The sequence below is a fragment of the Dendroctonus ponderosae genome, unplaced genomic scaffold (genome assembly GCF_020466585.1).
Source record: "Dendroctonus ponderosae isolate FM_Combo_2020 unplaced genomic scaffold, Dpon_F_20191213v2 Dpon_F_20191213_8, whole genome shotgun sequence".
Taxonomy (NCBI): Eukaryota; Metazoa; Arthropoda; class Insecta; order Coleoptera; family Curculionidae; genus Dendroctonus; species Dendroctonus ponderosae.
This window is the reverse complement of record NW_026019016.1, coordinates 7,626,259-7,651,948: the sequence shown is the minus strand read 5'-3', so window position 1 is coordinate 7,651,948 and position 25,690 is coordinate 7,626,259. Positions and strand designations below refer to the sequence as shown.

General features: G+C 35.4%; 1 protein-coding gene across 1 annotated transcript in view; it reads right to left on the bottom strand.

Moving 5' to 3' along the window:
- LOC109534447 overlaps positions 1 to 25,690 on the bottom strand; it is a gene marked incomplete at its 5' end in the record, with an annotated part of 125,017 nt that overhangs the window by 6,711 nt on the left and 92,616 nt on the right. Inside the window, 10 exon segments of the mRNA XM_048668962.1 lie at positions 100 to 1,596; positions 5,547 to 6,319; positions 6,373 to 6,816; positions 12,615 to 12,866; positions 14,629 to 14,823; positions 14,887 to 15,105; positions 20,663 to 20,923; positions 20,980 to 21,207; positions 21,269 to 21,415; positions 24,657 to 24,961. Coding sequence (XP_048524919.1) covers positions 100 to 1,596; positions 5,547 to 6,319; positions 6,373 to 6,816; positions 12,615 to 12,866; positions 14,629 to 14,823; positions 14,887 to 15,105; positions 20,663 to 20,923; positions 20,980 to 21,207; positions 21,269 to 21,415; positions 24,657 to 24,961 — 4,321 coding nt within the window.

Sequence of the window (25,690 nt, the reverse complement as noted above, 5' to 3'; positions counted from 1 at the left end):
TAAAATCCGCATACCCTTAACAATCGCCGACTTATGTGGAGTTAGAGCATATATTTAAACCGATAATATTTGGCAATTTATAAACTAGTTTTGCTTTACCTTGTCTTCATTGGTGGCATCCAATCTTGGGTGTTTCTGATCGGTCCAGCCAATGGGAGACGACCATCTTATTGTATCGGGACTGGGACTGGATGATGAATGTTTCAACACTTCCCTTGTAGAAGTGATGCTGTCCGAACTCGATGACGAACTGACTACTTGCGTTCTAGCCAATCTTCGCTTGGGGCTAAGTTTCCGTGGAGGTGGAACTTTATAAAATGGGTCCTTACTACTTGGTACATCTAAGTGATTGTGCCAGCTCAGGTTCTGCTGCTGTTTAGTCGGGCTGGGGGTTTTACAGCTGCGTAGAGCACGTTTGTCTCTTTTCCTGCCTATCTTCTTATGTTGACAGCTTGTGGTCACATTCACTTTGTCGGAGCTGGGAAAGTCGTACAGTCCGTCCGAGTCGGTGAATGGCAGCAAGTCTTTATTCTTCCCATAGAATAATGGCGAAAAGCGACCCATCCCAGATGTGCGGTCGCTCAAAGGGCTCTCACTGCGAGAGCTCATGGGGCTCAAATATTTTTCACCAGTTATAGCGTCCAATTGAACAACTATAGAAGGAAGTTGCAGTGAGTTTTTGCTAATCGATGTCGTTAGAGGAGGAATCAGTCGGTCGATCGTGCTGTCTACGGTAACACATTTTGCAACTCGTGGAGTGTTCAAATTGGTAACCACAGGCAAATCTAGAAGCAACGACTTGGTGTCGCTGGTTTCAACTGTCATGAATACCTCCAGATCTTTTGCACTTTTCACTTCACCATCATCAATCTTTTCGTCTATATGATCAGTTCCAATTCCCTCATCATTCGACTCTAACAGCGGGTCATCTGAAAGTGTTTCCGAGTCGGAACGTCCCCTTCGTTGGTCCCCTTGCCCACTGGTATTATCAGCGTTTCCGCAGTTCGAATTAGGTCTGCGAACAGGAGTAAGTGATTGTCTTCTTAGGCAATGGCCCGATCCAGGCGGTCCTGGATCTTCCATCTCCGATGGACATAGAGGATTGCTAGACCCACATCTAGAAGGTCCTGGGCTAGCCATCGAACTGTACCCTGAAGAGCTGAGGTTGGACTCAGACGCGTGTTGCTCTGCTCGATGTGCCATTGAAAATGGACTTAAGTAGCTCATCCCGCCCGAAGCTCCGCCCCGCCCTGAAAGCTTCACAGCTGGCGATATTGACTCAATATCCGATTCAGCTTCACTCATATTGCAAGTGACTGTTATAAGAGGAGGTGCACATGGCAAGTCTAGTGAAGTTGGTTTTTCGAAGTCCTTGAACATTCTTCGGCCCGACTTGGTGCCGGTAGGAAACTGGAAGGCGCTTTCTTGGTGGTGCGGGTGCGACCGTTGAGGCGGTGGTGATCCCGGAATCAGTAAAGTGGGTGTTTTACGAGTTGGTGATGGTGTTTCGATGGTTAATGTCGGAATAACTAAGGGTGGGACGCTGTTGGGGCTTTTTGGTTGGTCGTTGATGTGCACTAGTGGAGATGGGCGATTCTGAAAGAAGTAAATGGTCGATGTAGAAGCTTGCGTTCGTGCCATACAAGTCAAGCATAACGAGTCAGGAACTGGGTTACAAAGTGTTCAAATATGTACAAGCAAAATATGTATGAAACAAACACAATTGACGACAAGTGAACGCAACCACAAAGAACGTTTAAGATGAAATTTACGTTGAAACTGCTGACCCGTTTCAGAACCTCTATGAAACTCAGATTTATTCAATTTTTATCCATGTCTGCAGATATAAGGAATTGTAAGTCGTAGGTGTGAGCGGGCTCTGAGGTGTGGACTGCAACAACAAAAGATGTATTGTACAGTACAAAGTTCTTATATAAAGAAAGTAAAAATCAAGAATTAACTGGTGCAATAATATGTTCAGGTTGGCTCATGAATATGCGCTGATCTCCCACAGATGTCTAATATAAGAAGAGCCAATATAAGAATGTCAGTCAATTGATATTTAATTAATTTACTGAGGCAGTAAGTTCACAGTCAGGAAACAATTAAGGCAATTAAAAGAGTAAGCAACTTACGCTTTACAACCTTTAACGCGGATTTTCGTATCTCATTTATTGTTATTTATTAAACAAATTTAATGCATTGTTGAAATATTTCATAGCTTTGTGTGCAAATCCGATTGGAATAATTGTTTATCGAGTCGCAGCCTATTCTTCGACAAAATGCAAGTATTAAGATAAGCAACAAGAAATGAAATAAATATTATTGTTTCGGGTGTTTAAATACTACTATGCTTTCTTGATCGAATTTAAATCTTTCTCCGGGCAATATGGGGTAGGCCAGAAAGACAAAAAGGATACGATGTCTTCTGAGCAATTTGGATCTTCGAACATCTGTTTACGTTGAGCCATTCGACAGGTATGCATTTTTATGACGCGCCACATTTTCCTCGGAAAACTTATACTTTTTATTTGTTGCGAGCTTTGTTTATTTTGCCACTACCTGTGCTCGGTCAATTCAGTTGCTCAAGATTTCCCAATTCTTGTTTTCACGATATATTGTTTCTTGTTTTGCTTCCTTATGGAGTTTCATGCGTAACAAAAGAATCAGGGATTGGCGGATTTCGCATGTAATAAAATTTCGTTTGCACATCCCTTTCCGGAATAAAAAAAGACGGTTTAAATAAATTCTCTCAAACGGCTCAGGATAAACAGACGATAGAAGATCCAAATTATTCAGACGACTTGAAGGTGCACCCTATATATTTTTTCTGTCTGACCTACCCGGTATTGCCCCCAAACGGATTTAAACTTTGCCGAAGAAAACATTACACTATTTAAACACCCTCTACAATATGTTTATTACATTTGATTTTTCTTTTCTTGCAACTTAAATTTAGTACAAAAATAGAGCTATGAGTCGATAAAAAATTGTTGCAATCGGATCACCTACTGGGAAAATATCCACAGTGAAATGTTCAGAATTATTGTGCGTTAAATTTTAGTTTCTGCCGTTAATATCAAAACTGGAACAAAACTAACTACATATTTTTACAGTAAAAACTCAGGTCGGTATTCACTATTTTCTGGTTAGAAGTTGGAAAAAATACCTAAGCAAACCGAGTCGTATTTCAAAAAACAAAATTGATGGTGGTTTCTTACATATGAAACGTCGAACCATGAAACAGATAATGTGATTTTCACGCTGGCATAAAGCGTCTATAAGAAACTATAGTTGCTCAAGCTCAAGTAATGATTTTAATCCCGTAACTAAAAACTTCGTACCAACAGTTTTAGCGCCATGTTCTTAGCCTTTGTCCCAACTGTCCCAACCCCCTGCCGTCCAACATTTTTGTAATTTAATCAATGGACACATTTTTCTACTGATGTAAATTAGCAGAGCTTCAAGTATAATTATCCACTTTGGCGCAAATATCGCAAGCTTTGATACCATTTTAAACCTCCACGCCGAAAGGCAATGGATCATATGAGTTTTAGCTAAAGTGCTTTACAAAAAGCTACTCGAATATTCACAATTGCATGGCCATGGCCGAACAGGAAACTATTTTCGATCTAATTTTGATCGCAAATTTAGAGATATTTTTTAAATTTATACTGAAACATCCTGTGTCTTTGGGTAGCGGCTAGATACTAAATTATATCTACTTCAGGGATGCGCCCCTGCCCACGCGAGCCTTGGTTTTATCTCCCACATCCCAACGGGAGAAACCATTGTCCCATTCCAAATTTCCAGAGCAAACCCATGATTTTGAATGAAGAACCCTGACATCCGGCCAAAGAATATTATAATTGGCAGTACTTACAACTGCTGTATAAACAGTAATATAATTTAATCCTTGCGACGAATCATGTGCATTATTAATAATTGAGTTTGTTTTCTATCAGTAAAAAGCCCAATAAAAATATTTAAATATCTACAGCTTACTGTAGATATTTCATTGTTGTTGTACTTTCGTTAGAATATGTAAATTACACTACATGAAAATATATTCGATTTCTCTGGATGAAGATCTTCTGGATCTTAATAGACAATGAAAAAGTACGGGTCAAAAATATTGAATTACAAAATAATTAAACTTATTAAAATAGCAAACAGTCATTTTACGGCTTATATAAAAACAAGACTTGCAAAAGCCTTGTTGCAATACCAAGACCAAGGCCGTGCAAGTCGTGGTCTTGGTCTTGCTTTGCTCATCACTAGCAAAAACCTGCTGCTCCAACGATTTCTCCATCACCACCTGGAGGCCTTAAGTAATACTATTTTCAAAGAAGCACGATAGCGACAGTGTACATGAACATATGCAGATGGTAGAACAAAAATTACTTCGGATATAATAACGGATGTAACTACTCAATACATTATCAGTGGGGAGCGACTTAGAATGGTGAGAGCGAAGATACTGCTGAATTTGAAGATAGAATAAAATAAACTCACTCATGATTAAGAACAGCAAGTAGTGGACAAATCTACATTATGTGGACAAATAAAAAAATGCGATAAAAGAAAACTTAAAGAACGCTGATACAAGTAACTTCGAGGAGTTAAATAGAAGCACTCCGGAGACAATCAACGCCGCTCAAAGGGAACACTCCTTTAACATAAAACGAAAAGAAACTCTATAAATTGATCAAACAGAGCCGAAAGGAACAACTAGACTTATAGGAGAAAATAAATTGTGAATATTTTCCTGACTGTATTTCAACTTAATTCAAAAGAAATTCCTGGGTTCCAGTCAATTTTATTGTTTATTATTTAAAATGTTACAAATAAACAATAAAATTGACTGGAACCCAGGAATTTCTTTTGATATAAGAAGAAAATAAAAGCATGAGGGCAGTACATAAGAAAGTAATTGGAGAAAAACTTCCAAAACTAGAAATTAAAAAGGACAAATAACAAGCAATGGATCAAGCAACCGGTACCGAAGATTGTCGGGAATCTCTACCAACGACGAAAACCAGAGTTAAGCAGAAACAATAAAAAATGCGCCTCACATGGTAAAACAAAAATTGGAAGAGTTGCCAACGATAACAGTCGAAGATATCCTGAAGTCGCTGTCAGGATTGAAGCAGAAAAAAGCATCTGGTGAAGACGATTTCGGTGAAGAATCCACTAAACTGGGAGGGAGTGAATTGCTCAAAGCAAAAACCAGCTTTTTAATAAAGATCACTAAAAACACACGAATGGTGTAAGTAGTTCAGGAATCATGTTGCCGGTCCCAAGCCCTAAGCGGTAAAGGAGAAGGGTTTAAAGGTCAGGCCAGCGTCCTGCCTAAGGTGAATAAAAAAATCTACAGCCCTCACAGAACCAACAGCTTGCCTCGCAATCGGATTGCACTAAAGATGACTTCATTTTCGTACTAAATTCCCAAGACCGAACAAAATAGCCTGAGTTAAAAGCAGCATCTGTTCAGCAGTGGACGTGACAAGGTGTTATATAATAATGATTCTGTGTTTGAACGTTACCTTTATCTTATATAAGGCACTATGTTGCATAGCAGCTGCTTCCTCAAAAATAAGACCATCTTCAGCCTGAGGATCGATTGCGATGTCTGGACACCTCAAGTCCTCGTCATCGCTACCACTTATGGAAATATTGGGAATTTCCATGGATATCTTATCATCGCTGTTATCCAAGTCATCAAGCGAAGATGCGGAAATTTGAGCCGCAGCTCTTCTAGCTATCGGTGACTGACTTCTGCGCATGATGGGCGTAATTGCTGGCGAAGGCATTGGTGATGGCAGAGGCGTCGGCAGCTCCCGAATGGGAGAAAGGCACTTATTGATTGTGCTAGGAATCTCTAGTAATATCGTTGGTGGATGCAGCAAGTTGGTTCCACCGCCAGGCGATCGATGTGCACTTATCGGATCCAGGACCGGAACCTCGATGGTACTCTGGTTGAAAACATGGTGCATTATTGGACTTTCAGGTGCTCCACTGGAGAAAGATACCGGAGTATGCACGGAGGAAGACGACGATTCATCGTCGCCTACAATATCATCGTGAGGACTTGAAGCAGTTGGTGTGGAAGAAGGCGAAAGCTTAAGCGACGAAGGCAAATTAGCTCCTGCAGAACTTGAAGAAAAATTGCGGAACATTGCGAGAATGGAATCGGCACTCGCTGGCTTCTGTTTGCCTATTGGATTCTTGTTTTGACGTCTGGCGATCAACAGATCGGAGGCGCTTGCACTTAAAGCGCTAGGAATTGCTAGGTCGGAGCTGGTGAATGAAGCGCTTCCTACAAAAACGTCTGATCGATTTTGCTGCCAAGCTAAGTATTGTTCTATTCACCTTTACCTTGATTACTTGATGTACTGTTCGGACTTCTGTTAATCACGCTAGGTGATGGAGGAGTGCTGGAAGCCCTGGGAAAAATGCAACCCAGACGATTGGTCTGCATGATGCCCATTTCCATGTCCGAGCCCGAACTCATCTCCGCACTCACTTTATTAAGCAAGCGAGCAAAAGTGACTTTCTTTTCCAGTTTGGGATCGTTTAACGCTGCCAAAGCTGGATCGTTGTCAGAGAATTTCGTCTCCTTAATAATTACCGAAGGGGCTGACTGAATACCGCTGGTTTTGTGTTCACTCATCTGGATCAGTTCGCCTAAACTGACCCGCTTCGACAGGTGCTTGTTTACGGGCGAGATGAGATGTTGGAGGATTTGCTTCTTTTCGGCTACATTCTTCTTGGTGGGAGTTGAGTTGTTCCGCTTCTTTTTGGGTGATGGGCTACCTAGTGGCAGACGAGTTGTATTAGTGGAATTTCTATTTCATGCAGCTGATTACATTGATAGCATAATGCGTTAACTAGCGTGTATGTACATGATACTAATGGCTGTTAATGTTGAAACTATGTGATTTACTCCTACAAGAAAAGTGCGTTTTTTCACCAGACCAATACTGTGGTTCAAAGAAAAATAGTGATAATTTTTTTTACATTATCTTAAAAGAAATCGGAATCAAATGAATGATGAGGTGAATGAAACGTAGATGAGAAATAGCGTATAGTGCAACATCAAGAGTTTCTTAGAAAGAGTACAGTGCAACCTACCAGCCACACGCAAAGTGAGAAGAGGAAAAGGAATAGAATCAATCTACAAATATAAAAAGAGTTGTATTTCTGTTGTAGAGTACTAAGTACGTTTTTGAAGAAGAGGAATATAGTTGCGTGATATGTGATCTAGCTTTTCATATTGTGAGTCTTTACATTTTAGAATCAACTGAAAACTGACAAAGAACCTTTGATTTTATTTTATACAGGGTGAGTTGGAGAAGCCAGTCCACCTCTTGCATCGTACAGAAATAGCGACTGAAAAAAACCTTCATATGAAAGTGTTGTGGTTGTAGTCAGAGCCAAAAATCGCTTCTCTGACTCACCCTGTATATTTGAAAGCAATTAAAGTAGGGACCAGTTTAACTCATTCCTTATAGCAATCTAACTAAATAAGATTTGCTAAGATATTTTTCAGTAAGAAGATTTATTCTTAGTTAACAATGTACTGTTCATTAAATAATTATGAACCACTAATACGGCAACGGGTAAATATCGATATAATTAACCACAAGAAAATATAAAAAAATAAATTTACAGGCAACACCGTGAAGGCTTTTATATGAATCATTCAGAAAACAAAATACATTACCTAAATTTTAACAGATCTGCATTAAAAAATATGTAATTTTTTTTTTAGTGAGAGAAAAGTAAGTTTTTAAATTCTTGAGTACCTACAGCTAAAAATTATCTTGCAATTAAAAATTATCTAACAACTTATCTTTAAAAGCTTTTCAGATATGGTAGTAACAACCAGTAACGACAGCACTAAAAAAGCAGTAAATTTATAGAATAAGAGGGCGAAATAAAAGTAATATCCAAAAAATAATGGCAATAATCTAGTCTACAATTATCACTGGTCAATTCATAAATTTTAAGAAATATTGGATTTAAGGACATACGCAAGCGAATATAAAAAAGTTCTTTTCTGTTCAGTGCCCATGACAAAAGTTGTCTGTATAAAAGTGATTAGGCAAACGGATTTATTTTTGTAAATAGAAACTCGATTAACAATAGAGGCAAAAATATGCCATCCAAGATAATTTGGTGTAAAATTGATCGGAAATAATTGGATTTTTCAAATTGTGTTATTACGACGATTCTTTTTCAGATTAGCACGGCTGTTAAAAGACATTTAAAATCGAACATTCATCGCGGCTCACAAAATCGAAAATTCTTAACAGTTTCTACAAAATTTGTTCTTAGATTACTTTGTATCAAAAAGTTTAAATTCATATAAAGAGTTTTGAGGCGAAAAATGGACAAATGTAAAATCGTTAATTGAACAAATGTTTTGAAAATTGCACATTACAATTAAATTTTTAAAGTTTTAAATTTAAATTCACTCACTTTAGAAAAACATTCTTATGTAATTTGCCGTCATTCAATTCAATCAATTAATGCACTTTTAAACATATTCAATTCTTTGAAAAGGTATTAATTTTTTGAAAAAAAAAATAGTGAAAAAACAATTTGCTGTCCAGCACCAAAGTACAGCAGTATTCAACAGAAGTATAACAAACGTTTTATAAAATTTTGCTTTATGCTTTATGGAGAAGAAAACATATAGTTTATTATTTTCTTGCTGTACTCCTGAAAGTATTTTCGTATTTTCCAAGTTCCAACATCTACTTCCACACTAAAAAACTTGAATTTTAAGAAAATAAATTGACACTATTGAAATATGATTTTGACTGTTCAATACCGTTTCCTGGGCGGGTAATTTGAACATCTGAAGATTAAGTTGCAAAATCCATTTTCCGGAATTATAGTGAATATATTGCAAAACAACTATATAAGTTGTTACTTCTGATAAATGCTTCGGACGTTATGGGTTATTTGATCGCTTTCCGATATATATCTATTCAATAACTTCAGGGTCCAATAAGTTTGGGTCGGACGACGAGAAACCCTCAATAAAAGGTTTATTGATAGTTTATGGAGCCAGAAAGGTTGAGTATTTTTTATTTCTGCATTGAGAAGTCGGGTATACATATTGCTGAGACGGAAAGTCTTGTTTAGAAATATAGCATAAAAATTGCGTTAAAAAAGTAACATATTTTGCACAATATGAAGTATATCCTAAATTGTTTTTTTCTGCTAAACTTTTTGGAAAATTCTTGAAAATGCCACTGGAATAGCAACAAATTATTAAGTTAGTAGTTAGGAAATCATCTTCTCGTCAATGTACCGATTATGAGCACATGGTTGACTAGTTAAAGTTAATAAGGATCTGATAATTTTTGTGCGTGTGCGGTTTAAAAAAAAATTGGTGCTTTATTTCTTTTCTTATTTCCTTTCGGAGGATATAATTGCTTTAGACAATATACAGTTTTCATTTTAAAAACCAATCATTGCGCTGCAAAATTGATGGGACTTTCACCTCCTGGTCAGAAAATATTAAATTAAAACAATGTTTAACCACATATCAACGCAACTACTATAAAGGGTGAGTCAGTCCAGCAATTCTTCCCTTTTTCATCGACAACAAATATCGACTCAAATTAAATGACTTATTGATATAAAAGTGCTGTGGTGCAAGTGCCTAAAAGTGCTTGGTTTGAATTGGATTGACCATCTTTTACATTCTGGACTCGTCAGAAATTTAGTTAAATTCGTATAAAAGTATACTTTGGATGACACGCTTTGTGACTAAATTCGATAAATTTTGGTCACAGCTATATTTGAATATTCAATCAGCATATTATTACCATTTTTCAATTCTAACAGTTGCAAAAAATATACAACTAAAAAATGTCCAAATTATTTCCAATAAATTAAGAATGTAATTTTTCATTAGTGCTCCAACAAGATTTCCCAAAAGGTCCAGTTTCTCTCTTGTTATAAAGGTCACCCTACAGTGACTGAGGATATTTTACAGAAATCGCGGTAAAGTATGGAGAAACTGGGTACCATTCTTTTTTAATAGATCCAGGAAAAAAGTTACAAGAAATGAGATCAGGTCTTCTGACCGTCCAATCCGCTTCCTACAAATTTATCTTAGCGCAGTAACTGAACGCTCCAGGAAATAAAACGGATTAACGCAATAGCTCCTACAATTATAGGTGTAACGATTAATGGCTAAATGCAAAAGAGCTCCCTTATGTTGAAACCTAATAGTGGAGCGATAATTTAAGGAGAGAGTTATTTAGAGAAACTCCCTCTATATAGTTGTGGAGATCACTCTATGGAAGTCATTTCCATAGAGGTTTGAAGTGCAATATAAGTGGTATGGAAGCTACTTGTGTACCTTTGTCCTCATCCATAGCATGGATTTCTGGCTTAAAATGCGACCTTTTTCCTACGTTACTTTTCTGTTATTTTATAACATCGGGATCATCAGTTCAGATATGGCCAGAATAGAAATCTGAATTTAAAAGCAGGTCATTTTTAAACTTAGAACCATACCACTTAACCATTACCATTGTGATAAAGTTTCAAAGGCAATTGTTAATTGATAACTCCATTTTGTATATTCTATACCTTAATTCTTCGTCTGCAACCGTAACACTTTTATATTAAAGTTTTCTTGCAGCTTCTATTTGCATACGATCAAGGTTGGAAGACTGCCGCTTTGCTGATTCGCTCTGTATATTTCCAGAAAGATGTAAAGTAAAACTTGGCACAGCACACAAAAGACAGTTTCGAATACTCACTCGAATTCACTACATTAGCAATCAGTTTTAAAAGTGATCGAGTTAAAATAACGTCTGTTCGGGCACTAATTTAATAGACGCTCGGACTCTGTTGAGTAAAACGTTCAATGTACACCCTAATTAAAAAATATCCATAACACGAAATGTGCCGATTTAAGGTGAACATTTCGTATCTGTAAAATGGGAAAATACGTTTAAAAACATTGATTTTCTGCCAACATGGAAGTAAGTCGATTATTTTTGGTGACAATAGCTCTATAAATTAGCTTCCATTTCTTCTATAATTTAGCGCAGGAAGCGGAGCCAAAACCGCATTTGGTATCCAATACATACTTAAAAATGAATGGCAATTAGTAGAGAAGGTGAACGGAGAAGACAATTAGCTATTAAAAATAATTTGAAACTCTAATTTCGTTTATTTTCTGTTAATTTTCGAGAGTGGCTTTATTTGTTTCTGCATTTATAAATGGTAGAATTTTTTTTAACGGTATTTTGAAGGTGCGATTCTAACTAAGAGAAAGTTTTAAAATGCGATTTATGGTTAAAAATGCATTGCATGGTATTCATTCAGAACAACGTAAATTATGTAAAAGCCGATTAATAAATAGATTTTTTGTTTTTGGGTGGTCCGTCTATCCCTGAAATTTGGGATAGGTGGACCAGAGTAAATCGGGACAGTTGAACCGGTTTTATTTTTCTGTTTTATACAATGCCTACAAAATACCAACGGAAGTTGAGCTCACTAAGAGCTAGATGAGCTCACTAAGAGCTAGATGGACTGAAGAGGACCTCAAAAATGCTGTAGAGGCTATAGATACAAAAACAATGGAGGTCAATGCCGCAGCCAGACACTTTGATATTCCCAAAGCTACTCTAATTACAAGAAAGCCGTGCGGAAAACTAAAAAACTGGCTCATTGAGTTCTTCGTCTACTTTAGGAGAAGAAAATGAAGCGACGATAGTGGCACATGTAAAAAAGCTGCAAAAATTTGGTTTTGCCCCAACACGTTTGCTGTTGCTGAACAGTTAACGTTGAAGTTGAGTCGTGTACAAACTTTGAAAATATGTGCAATGAATGCCGCAAAAAACTTATTAATTAAAAATAAAAAAAAAAATTAATTAAGTTTAATTTTGTTCCTTATCCTTTGTTACGGTTCATCTCTCCCTGTGTGGTCCAACTGTCACAAATTGGTGGTTCAACTATCCCGCAGCTTTCGTTCGTTGGACCACATAAAGGTTTTTTATCTTATTTTTTTGTCAGCAAATGTGTCCGAGTTTTTAGTCTTTAGTTACAGTTCTGATTGCAGTTAGTTAAAATGTTTGTGACAACATTTTTTTACGTCAATAAAGCTATTTATTGTGAAGATAGAGTCGAATCAAAAAAGGTGGTTCATCTCTCCCGGAATTACTCTACTCAAAAATATATTACTACGACAGCTAACACTATTTCGTTTCTGTTCGCCCTAGTAAGCGTTAATTTGATCACAGATACTGTGCGTAATCGGCGAACATTCGTGAATTGTTCTCTTCGGCGTAGCCTGTAGACGATGAACTTTGTTGAACGTTCGCTATTATCAATGATCTCAACAGTGCCATCCCAACTGTGAAAAATAAACGCAAGTGAAACTCAAACATAACGCGTACCTATTCCTTACTTCACAAAATTCCCTACTTTGTTGAAAAGACGGTGGTCGTGATCAAGTTAGTAAGTCTGGGTTTGCCTGTTAACCCGAGTGAGTATCCAAAAAAGCTTATGGAAGAAGTAAGAGTGGTGCATTGAGTGTTCAAGACAAAGTAGAGAGTAGCGCAGGCTTGGCGCCTTACGTCTCGGGGGAGGTTTAAGTAAATCATCCAAACTAAAAGTTCGGGCCGTAGCGGGCGAGTAACCGCCTGCACCACAGCTCGCGTGTGGACTGGTCAGGCTGAGGATGGATGGCTTGCGAATACCCAAACGGCCAAAGATCGACCGTCCCTGCGCCGGTCCTGGGGAGGGTGTTGCTGCAGCCAGGACTGCAGCTGTTGCACCCGAAGCTGCAGCTAGCTGCTCTCGTACCGATGTACTACGCAATGAGTGAACTGAAAACACAAAGTCAACTCATATGCAGATGAACCTGTTCGTGTACAGGAGAGGTCATTTGGCTGTTTCTATAGCAGATGGGTGCACGAATAGTGATGTCTGAGTCAATGACCAGACCAATTTTACATGTTTTAGTATTTAAAATTCATGATTGGTTACATTGCTTGTTTCTCGTGTTATTTAAACCTAGCGTTTGTTGAATCGATTTATCAAAGCAAAGTATGTGTTTGCTGCAAATTAAACTGTATCTCTGAACCTGTTAGAGATATTGACATACGGTTTTCGTCGCTAATTTTGTCATAAAAATCTGGGTTCAGACACCACCCTCAGTTTTCGTCTATCTGCTATAGCAGTAGGAGGTTCTATTTAAAACTGTCCAATTTGGCCCCTCATGTACAAGTTCTGTGCACAATATAGATTTATTTTCGGTTAAATGCACAAACGAGTGTTTTAGTTTCGAGGACTGAAAAGGTGGAATGAAACTCTGTATATGTTTCGACAAAGCGAACTATTGTGATGCTTATCAAAATATCTCTTATTTAATCCAAATCTTAAATTTAAAAATACCTCCACAAATTTACTTTGCTGTGATTTTCTAAAAATCTACTTTTCCAGGTGTTCTGATATTTGAATTCATTTTCAAAAGGCAAATAAAAAACTACTGACAAACACAAACTTCTAAGTCATAGAAGAGTCCAGTGGCGGCGCTAGGGGTGGGTGATGTTGAGCGAGCGCCCAATCAATATTTGTCTCGCCCAACAATTATTTCACTACTTTTTAAAAGTTTTATTCAGTGTTTATAATTCCAAATCAAAATTAATTTCTGGGTTTCAGTCATTTATTGGAATTGAAACACAGTCAGGAAAGTATATACAATGAAGTGTTTATAATGTTGTTTTCGTTAATTTAATTATTTTTAATTTAATTTCGTTTAGTAAAAGGTATTATTCAATTCAAAAGATTTTATTACAATTTTTTTTGAAAAAGTGTTGACAGTTGAGAAATATATTTTTGTATCATTTATTTCGTTATTCTAGGAAAGTAGATAAAATAATTGGGACACTCTAGGTACTGTCAAACTCTGTTAGCTCCTTGTTTGGCAAAAACAGTTATTATAAGTGCTTACTAAAAATAAATCTTTGCAACGCTTGTATATTAAATAAAAATAACCAAAAATACTTTACATTATATTCGGCCAAAGAAGAAAACAACATATTTTGTAGAAGAGATATATCATATCCAACTATTAAAAAAAAATTCGACGGCTTTCTTCCAAGCGGAAAATAAAGCTGGCGCCGCCATGGTGGAAGACGAACTAGTCATATTCAAAAATAATTGCTAGAAAAAAGGCCAAAGTTCCAGAATTCCTCATCACCTTTCGAAGAAAAGTGTGTAAGGAAGCCCGGGTAAAAGCTAACATAGCGGCGTCAAAAAACCAATAAATAAAACAGGCTTAACAGTAAATTCATGGTACAAGAACGAACAAGAGATTAGTAAATATCGAGTATCAACCAGTATCACATTAAACCGCGGCAAAACTTAAAAAATTATAAATTGATAATGCTCGGATTTGTCGAAATTATGAACTACATGTTCATGAAAAGTTAATATTCAAGGTGTTTCATTTCAATCAGCGCGTAAAACCACTAGATTGCTAATTTAACATCCATCGAACTATAATAAGAACGGAGTTTGCGATAAAGCACAATTCATTTCACCTATTCCGTATATTAGCATTTCTATAAAAGAACACAAACTTACTTCTGCTTCGATTGCTGTCCTCTGCTAGCAGTTTTTCGATTTTTTCGGGAAAATGCCTTTTCGCACACCAGACCAATCCGATGACTCCCAGCACAACGAAGACCGTCATCAGGCCGAGCCAGAAAGGCTCATGGAGCATTCGCTCACTTAATGGTGTAAACGGAATGTGTAGCATGCGTTTCTCGCACTTGGTACCTGAAATTTCATATACGCATTAGCACTATTCATGAACATAACTTCCCATCAAAAGTTGATTACCTTCCCACCAAGCGTGGCATCTACAGAGGAACCCGTTGCCCTTCTCGATGCAACTGCCTCGACTTTCGCAAGGGTTGCTTTCGCAGGGTTTCTTTTTTTGCTCGCAGGTTGGTCCCACGTAGCCACTGTTGCAATGGCATTTATAACTGGTGTTGGTAAGCTCGCAGCTTCCAAACACACATGGCTCTAAATCGCATTGCGTGATGGCACAAAATAATCCTGAAATTAAGCGGCTTTTAACTGTGTATGCCAATCGTTCTTCCTGTGGATATTAAATTTAACGTTCAGTACAGTTGCTTTCTAGATATCGAAGTTTACGTTGTAATACAGTTATTTGGGATTTATTAAATGTTTCTTAAGCACAGGATTTCTGTCTTTTTATTCTCGTAGAAATCAATACGTGTTTACAATTCCTTCCTCGTGACATCAAAGATCTTGCAGCTTCATTGAAGAATGAGACAGAAATGGTAAAATACACTACATACTGGTCTTGATCTTGCAAAATAAACATTATCAAGACTGTTTTTTTGGTTCGCAAGCCCAAGGCAAAGTAATGTTTGCACGAACAAGACCAAGACCATGATCAAGACAGCAGTAAATTAACTTCGGCTTTCTCCACAACAATCAAATTGGGGGAAAATGTTTTTGCTGGCAGACGCTAATAGAGCTTGACTGTTGAAAGCAAGGACGGCGGTGCCCATAAAAAAACCTATCTCAACTTGTATTCCAATTTTAATTTTATTTCTTTATATTTAGTTTTAAGCATGGATGTCTAGATAAACTAAGTCGCGCTCGGTATAAAATCGTACACAACACATTATTATTTTTCAAATATTCGACTTCCCTTTTCTTCGATTTGTCTAATACTCAAACTTACTAATTACAGAATATTAAAAAAAATGTGTTTTCGAAAACTTCAGATTTTTTGCTAACAATTGACAAAAAGATCATATGGAAATCACATAGCAAAAAATAAGAGTTATTTTTTATTGCTATCTATGGGATATTATCGTCTTTTAATTTATTCATTGTTGATGTTATCATTAATTTAATTTTACTTCACGCCCCATTTAGCAGCAAGTCTTGTTCTTTTGAGTTAATTTAAATATAGGAGAAAAACTATCACAAAACATTCTAGTTCAATTTTCGAAAGTATGAGAGTAGCGAGTTTGTCAGCAATATTTTTTAAATAGAAATTTTCATAATTTTCTAGGATATGATTGTCGCACGATTAGCAATGTGTTCGTTTTAGAGCCAACAGGGTGACATAAGCGAGCTGCGAAGTGTTTTGTATGTTTTGTGCTAATTATACGTATTTAATAACAAAAACTGGAAACTGAAGGGGATCAAATTAATTTACTATGTTAATATATCTTGTTTTGCGTTAAAACTTGAAAAAGTATGTATTTTGCAATACTTGATCTTTAATGTATGTGTCTAACAGCTTACGAGAATTAGAGGTGTGCAAAACGGTTATTTTTCTGTAACTGGTTAAAAGGTTGCAGTTTTATTTTGGTTCCAAAAGTAACATTTAAAAAGCTAATTTTTAATTAAAAATTAATCAACATGTAAGAATATTTTGTTTTGCGGATTCTTTTCACAAAGTCTAGTTTTTGTTGCTTGTTTACGATAGCAGCCGATTTGGAGATTAATCGCTCGCATGGTACGGAAGTAGCTACAATGTTAAACTTCAATTTTACTAATTTTGTAACGAGAAGATAAAAAAGATGAAACAAGTTAAAAATAGCCGATTAAATCGGCTACCTGTAAATGCGCTTACAGGCTACACGTTCGGAACACTGTTATTTTAGCGGTTACGTTAACTACCGACCCTCCCTAACGAGAATGGTTGAGAACGTTTTCTACATAATGCTCTTATTCCAGCATCGACGTTTTGGCTTTATCATAAGCACCATTAGAGCTCTGGTAAGGACCACAGTCGTTTCAGCCTTTGGCGTGGTCCGGTTCAAGAAAAGTGAATTAAATGACGATTGTAACACCTTGTACTTCAAACACATGCTGATAAATTAACAAAACAAAACAGTTATAACTGCTATTGTTCGATTCATTAGTGTTGTCAAATAATATGGTATTTTTTAAATTTTACGTTGTGTTTTAAAAATTTTTGCTGTATGTGTTTATACACTCGATATACGCTAGATGGTCTCGATGATTCGCGTTCTCTTCTGCATTCAATACCATTTGATAGAATTGTAATAAGCTGAAGTCTTGGGTACGAGAGTGCGTTCTGTTTCGTATAAAACACCACTTGGGAAATTATTCTAATTCTCTCAGAAAAAATATACAATTTTAACAAAAGCGCGGTTAATTTTGCACTCAGATTTTGACAAAAATTTAATTTGTAAATAAATTATTGTCCGTCAGTTCCTCTGTGAATTCGTATTTACGGATGCATGGTGATTGATACACAGATACATTCCGAATGGTATATCAAATAGACAATTTTCTGACGCTTTCCGCTAGGAAACTTTTCTGAGCTTTCTCGGAGACTACTCAACTTACAGCTTTCGTGGGAGTTTACTCAACTCTTCAGTAATTAAGCAACCATTGTATAGCAGAAATTGGACCTCATTTCTGTCCGCCTTGATGAATTTATTCCAAAACAGCTTAATTGTGGGACCGCGTAAAATCGTTCATGTATTAGAATAATTGTGAAACGGGCAATATCGCATAGAAATTCTGAGTGCAGCAAAATAATTCAGTTTAAATTTGTTTTGAATATTTGCTTTGTGCTGAAAATGGGTTGTCGGTTATTGGGTCGACCGAAAATCTGCATAGTTGCTGTGAAATATGTGCAATGCACGTATTTTTAGTTTGCTAATGTTAGTCTGGAATTTTTGGAAGCTCATATATTGATTTTGTCCTAAAGTTTAAAACTATGTGCAAATCTACGAAATTTCCTTTCTATACCTTTCATATCATTATATCAAACCAGATATCTTGTTTTGCTACGGGTAAATGATTGCCAAATGTTATTTTAAACATTTTAGTTTATTATTACATATATTAGTAAAATTTTCACCAATCATTAGGCATGCAAGGGGAAAATTAGGGCAAAATTTTAAATTTTTTGAAAAACTATGTATTTTGAAACTAATGAGAATTGAAAAGTGAAAAATCTGACGTGCAATAGCAGGCAGCAACATTTGAAATACGACTCGAAAAGTTACTTCTAAATGAGGTAATTTGAATTCTGAGAACTGATCTGATCTTGATCTTCTAATCTCTAACCCAACAACATTAAAGATTTTTCGCTTGTATTCATAAATTTTTTAAAACATTTTAAACAGAGCGTCACCTGCATATCAGTCCCTCTAAAATTCAAGATTTTTATTAACAAAATCGAGTAGAAAATCATTAGAAATTAAGATAAAGAGCAACACAAATGAATAAAACATTATGTTGCGGCGACGGATCTGGATCTAAAATTTTGTACAAAGAAACAATATAAGAAAACACCCAAACATCCCTTACTTGGTAATTTTAACAAGCAACCGTTTCTTCTGTAGGTTCAACATAACCGTTCATTTCCGGTAATATTTCCGTCGTTTTAAGGGAACTAACCATGAGAGGAAACACCTATATTTCCTTTCAGTTCCTAATGCTTCAGTTGCGAGAGTTTGTATTTAGTAGAAGCGTTAACTTGATAAGCTCGCACTTTGTTTTGGGTACCTGGAATCTTTTCAGTTATCGGCAACGTATCAGATAAAACGCTTTGAAGTCTTGAAAGAATACTCTATTAGAAATCGTAACGATACTTGACAAATTTCGAAAATTATTTTAAAATCTGGCTTTACATTTCTTAATGTGCTAGTTTTGCTACACTTAATCAGTTCACTGATCGGGAAATTTTCAAGCTTCGAGTCCAGCTAGAATTCTTATTAAAAGGGATCTGCTATTCCCGAGGAAGCCAGACTGAAAGCAATTGGATCCATTCCTTTCACTTTTGGAAGTAGCACTTTCAGTATAACGCTTTTTACGGTCTCCAGACACCGAAAAATGGCATACAGGATGATTTTCAAACAACGGTCTTCTTTCAAGCTGGATTATTAATTTATGATTTATTGTACTTTTATTAACTGACTGATTTTTTCTGTTTTGAATTTTCTTTGTACTTTGTGTGTTTAGTACAGTGTTTAGTCATTGTAAATGCTTTCTTGCCTATTACCGAAGAAAAGCTAAATACTTATTGATTCACTTTTGGAAAATACGAAAATATACTTTTATTATGGTTGTATTATCGGCTAATAATTAAAGCGCTTAGATATACAAATTTATCAATTTTCATACGGATTCTCTTCTTAGTTTTATACCGCTATTAATAATAACAAAGACAAAACATGTCCAAGCACGAAAATGTTATACTCTATTTAATTCATATTCTGTTTCATTTTTCGTATTTTCATGGCGACTAGTGCAGGCAGGATCATTTTTGCGCTTCTTGAAAAAAAAAACAACCATCAGTGATTTTTAAAGCCGTTTCTTAAAGTAAAGCGCCAATGTGTTCTCTCTTCCACGATTTTAATTAAAAACTTTAAAAGGCAAGCGTTAAAATCTAAAAAATAATAAATAACAATAATCGAAGGAAGATCCTTAATTGAATTGTAGAATAATTTAATCTGGTCTAAATACCAATAAAATTTTTTTATCGAAATTAAAAAGATTGATGTTTATTAACTTATTTTGTATACTTTACGGTTTGCAAAATCCTTTTGCTTCATATAGGGGATACAGCGCTCTAATTCGTTCGAAAGGTATTACCGTTTTACAGCTTTTACCGCGGTGAAAAGCCAGCCATAAATGCTGATGAAAATCTAAATTCTTCGCTTTCGCTTCCTCTGTAGTCTACTGATCCACACAAACCGATGAACGCAAAGCTCCATATTGTAATATTCTCGTAATTACTGCTATAGACTTACATACAATACAGGTTAACGAGAATAAATCCGAACCTGAGTGATGTATTAAAAAGAAGCTGGATTACTCGAAAGTGTGCTTGTGTATTCAGCGTTGATTGCAGTCGCTTTACATATTTCGACTTTTTCAATTCTTCTTTAACCAAGGTAAATATTAAGTACTGAATCATGGCTGCAAAACAAATTTAAAATTTATGATTGGGAACTGCTGCTTTTTGATGGAAACTGATGGTTTTTGAGTCTTCGTTTTTGTGGAAAACTTAATCAAAAAACACTTATTTGAAAACATTACATTCCTACTTCAGACAAATAAAATATTTTCCCAAAGTCTCCACTTTTGGAACGGCTTATGTGGACTAATTCTGCATTGGTTTTCTTGATGCTTCAAGATTTCGTAAGTTCTCTTTAAATGTAATGTAAGTAAGTGTTCTTGAAAGAAGAACTATTTCAATTAAATTTTGAAACAGAGAGAAACAGATCTGCAAATTTTCACAAATCGCCAACAGGCATTTCCAGAAAAATTGGGCGAGAGGGCGTAAGAAGATGCAGGAGGAGAAATCCAAAGTATGTAAGCCGAAGTATCTCTAAATCTTTTCCAACATTATTCCACGTACTTGAAGTACAATTAACGAATGGCAGAATAAATTAAAGAAGAACCACGTTTAAGTTGCTAAATTGAAGAAAAACGTTTATACGCAACTTTGATGTGTATATAACGACCTTCCACTAAGAATTTCTGAAATGATAAATTGCTATACGATTTTCGGCACTAAAATTGTAATAAAATGTGCACATTTTTATGTAACTTATATAGTCCCGAAAGACTATTAAAATCTCACCTGTAAAATGGCCAATGCACTGGCAAATTTTGTTCGATTTCTTATTCGTGCATTTTCCCTCATTCTGGCATGGATTGGGGTTGCAAGATTCAACATTTTTATGCTCGCAGTTGATGAGTTTCTTCTTGTATTGGTCATCGGGCAGTACTTTAAGGGTGCCATTTAAAGGACTGCCCAGAATCCCACTTTTCTGTCGTAGCTGAATTGAGTTGAGGAAAGATTTTATAAAAATAGCCGGACTGGTAAAAGGCCCATCGTCTTCTGCAATCAAAGCAATTTTTTATATTTTTGCTACTAGTTTCTCTCAATTATATTACCTCGTTGTTCATCGATGGCTTGACGGCACATTTTCCAAAGCGTTCCATTGGCATCGGAATAACTATCAAATACTTCTATAAGTCCATTCTCATTGCTGCATTCCAAATGACTCAGTTTTACTGCATGAAACTCCATGGAAATCACATAACCAGGTGGTGCAATGAAACGTTGCAAGAAGTCAAGATTTGGAGGAGACCGTTGAGGAAAGTTTAAATGCTGAAGAAAACCTATACATGATAAACATAGTAGCTTGCTTTTGTTTTGTTTTCCTTCAAATTTAAAAATTACCCGAAGTGTTGCTTTCAAGAAAAATTATCTTTTCTTCAATAGATCCTTCGTCAGAGGTTCTATATGACGCACGAAATCCTCTGCCTATTGCATGCTTTCCAGTTTGAAGTCTTATGTTCATGAATTGGTCCAACGAAATAAAATTGCCTACAATTAAGAAGCATTGATGAAATGTTAAATTGAATAATTCGAATTGATCATTTTATTATGTTTGTTTTTAATAAATGTTTTACAATAATTTAAACATTTTCATATTTACATAACTCGTTTGCTAATAAACAAATAATTTAGACGCTTCAAAACTTCAAAGAGGCCCTGAGGGAAATTTCCCCATTTTTTGAACGTTCTAAACATTTGTTTTGATATAATTTTGATTTACTTTTGTGACTGCGTGTAATTGTTATTATATTTTTTTTCCTGGGTTTCAGTCAAAATGTGAAATAAAAATGTTCATTTATTTTATATTACGTTTTGGCGAGACAACAGCGCCTTCATCAGGTTTAAAATTCAAAACAAACTATAGACACCAATTTACAATTAAAATATGTTGTCCAAAAACTATAATTTACAAAGCATTAAAACGACCATCAGATCTTAAGAAAAAAAAGTCTTTGGGAAAGTAAAACATTTGGAAAACGTACCCCATAATTGGGAAACAAACATAATGTTTCCATATTTTTCATAAAAACATAAAGTTTTTAAAATGTATTGATCTCCCAAAGAATTTTTGGAATATATAAAAAAACATTTATTTCACATTTTGACTGAAACTCAGGAAATAAAAAATATAATAATATCTTCCAATTAATAAAAAATGTTTGGATTTTTCTACGAGGCGAAAAGAACCTTGATTCTTTCTAACCGAAATCTATGTCTTGTTTTGTTGACCAACCAAATTGTGAAGGCGATAACTATCAATTTTTATTGATATCAATTTGTAGGATTTTTGTATCAATTTTTATTTTTCACGGTGGTACCTAGTAAAATGTGCGCAAAATATCCTCAAAGTTTAAACCCTGGCTCTTTGTAGCAAAGTGATCTTATGTTAATTTTTTTTAAATTACCTGTAATTTTGCGATTTTGTTTATGCATGTGAATAAACAGAAACACGTTTTGCCAAAAAATGGCGCTACTTCTATGCAAGAACTGTTTCCTAGATTAGTAAGCATTTGTAAACGCTAATTTCTCAATCAATCAATTTTTAACATATAAAACACGTTGTCTTCAGTATACGTACAACTTTGCCATAAAATAACGAAGTATTATTAATTATTTACAGTAAGAAAATGTGTGTCATTTCAAAATAGATTTTAAATATTTACAATAACTCTTCAACAATTAATTTAAAATCTCACTATAGATGGCCATTAAGTGGCATCATACCGTGAATTAGTTCAGCCTATTATTGATTAGTGTTTTTATGCGTCTGTTACTCTGTTTATTATCCACATTATATTTTTATTGTAAAAAGCGATAATTAAAATATTAATTTGCAAATGTTGAAAACGAAACAGAGCCCCGCAAATTAGCAAATTTTGAATGCCAATTTCTCAAAATTTCATTCAAGTATCTTTAGAAACAGCACAGGAAGCAACCAAGGATAAAGCTGGTTGGTATAACTGAGCAATAACTAATTTAGATAATTTTGTGAAAAGTTCTCGTAAAAACGCAAGTGCCTGAAGCAGTTTTAGTTGTTGTACATTTCAACTACATAAGTGAGTTTTGCAGCAAAGTTAAATATGACTAAAATTAAAGTATTTTTCGTTGAAAACAAAATAGTTATAACTTTTCCAATCATAAGGTGTTATTATTGCCCGTTTCTTCTGTATTTATTTAATTTTGATCAATGTCAATATTGTTGTTTCCTGCAGTATTCTGATAAAGCAATTTATATTGCTCGCAGGAAACTGACACATATACCGGCAAAGTTTGTCTTCTTTTATTAAAACTAACAGCAGCCAGGCAGGTAGATAGTAATGGAAAGATAACAAAAAGACGACGAACATAAGCACCCTTATTTCCCAGATAATTGCGTCGGTTCTTAAATACCTAATATTATTTAGGCAATTTGCCAGCCTTAGTATTGTAATTTCAAGTTGCCGTAATTAGGGAAAATTTCCTCGACTTTAAGCAGATTAAAAGTCGCAAGAGCGTACGCCTTAAGAAAGATTAATATTTTTATGAAAGCTTATGCTTTACCTTTTGCCTATTTTTATTTCATGTATACTTTTAAAAACATTCGTTGAAAAGCGGTGTGTTTTTGAATGCAGGCAAATTTATTAAACACATTTAAATCAAAGACATTATATTTCGGTATAGGTAGGTTTCAAGGTAGTTCAAACTTTTAAGGAGAAAACATATTAAGATTTTACAAGAAAACATTTTTTGTTGGGATAATCAGACCTGAATATCCATCTTCAAGATTTTAAAATGTTAGATTTCCTAATAGAAAAATCTGCAACTTTGACGAAAAACTTAAAATGCGAGACAAAATTGAATATGCAAATGCAGGTATTTTTCGTTGCCTAAATAAATTGCGAATATCCATTTTTTGCACCTGGATTTTATTCGACTTTGGCTTCCAAACAAGGCCTTGACTGTAGGTAGCAATGACCAAACAAAACAGGAATTAAAGGCAATAGAAAGCGTAACAAAAAATTAATCAGCACAGATTTATATTTACCCTACTGACCCCTATGGAATTGCTTGTGAACGCAAATGGAACGAAGTTCAATTAAACAGAAAAATATCCATGAGTAAACTCCTATAGCATCTCTTGTAGCATTACGGGCCGGTGAGTTCGAATGGATTTCAAATGTGCGCTAACCAGAAAATTAATTGCAAAATGCAAATATGTAATTGAACGTAGACCTGTTGAACCGTCTAAAGCACTACCTGCATGGTTTCAAATAAAACACATTGTTCACGAGATTATTGAATATTTATGTATTTTCCCGTTTATATTTCTCTTTGCTCTTACATCTTTGTGTTTAACTATGTGAACGAGCGCCTAAATAAGTTGATTACACTTTTCCAATCGCTTTGATTGTGGCAGAATGGTGGGGAACAGTTTAATAGCTTTACATTTTCTACGTCTGAAATTTTTTTATTATCATTCAGTGGTGTTTTATGGTTTTCATTCTGCTTATTTACGATCAGCCAGGAGATGACAACAAATCTATACTGTTTGAATGTTATTCAGGAGGTGTAAAGGAAAAAGCGCCAAAATGTATACTTGAAGGAAAGTGATTGTTCGTGTGTACTCAAGCTTTTACTCTTTTAATAAGCTTTCAGATTTTAAGCTTTTTTGCAATCGCTACTTTTTTACCGCTTTCAACATTTTATCTAGATATGAATTTACTACGCAGCAAAGGATCCTCAATCTTACCATCCGTTAAAAGTTCCCTCATCTGGAAAGGCTTGAAACTGTTCAGGTTTTTGCCCAGTTGCATTTCGATGGAGGCTTCTTTCTTGTTGCTGTTATTTATCACTTCCGAATTGTTGTGACCGAGGTCGACGTCCGTGAATTCGAGCCAAATTCGTTTTCCCGGAGGTGCCTGGATGAGGATGGAGCAGTCAAGATGAGCGAGTAAAAAATCTGGATAGTTCGGGCTGAAAATGACCCCTTCGCGGGCAGTTAAAGTTTGAGTGGGACATGCTGATACGTCCACTGCTACCCATGTCAACGAAAAACTGGAAATAAATTTTATTGTTTAGTGTTAGCGTAGATTGTGAACATTTTTGGTTGTATTTCCTAGCATACAACAACTTTTAAACAAAGAAATTTTGTTTGAAGTCAAAGAATTATTTTGCAAGCCAGGCTTTGGAAGCTTTTAAACCGGAATATTTTTAAAGCCATAATTATTTGACGACCCGATGTCGGTGAGTAAATGAAAAATAAACCCATATACCTACATAAACATTTATAGCCCTCTAAAGCTGCAGCGACCTAACAAAAGTCATTTATAATCTCCATCAATGTGTGCTTTCGCGTTTTATTTCTAGTAAAAAAAATACATCAGAAGCACATTATGGGGCCATTAAATTTGTGAATAACTGTGTACGTGCAATTCTTTTATTTATTAACAAAGAAGTTTATATTGTCTCCCTTGTATTTCCCAGAGGCAGTGAAAATAAGGAGAAAACCTTAATTGAATTATTGACGACGCTTCAGCCAAGTTATTATTTTTTTAGTAGCGGAAATTATTTTCAGATTTCAGCTCCTTCGTTGTTTTATCCAGGCTCTTATTAACCGAGAATAATAACGTTTGCTTGATAGCGAAAATATTTGCTGCGGGTTGGAAGAGCTTTGTTCTGTTCTCTTCAAACAGCTCTGCCGCTAGTTAGAGATTCGTCCAGGATCATATACAATAATATAAATATTATAAACATAATTTTAGCTTTTCATATAAAATTTGTAGT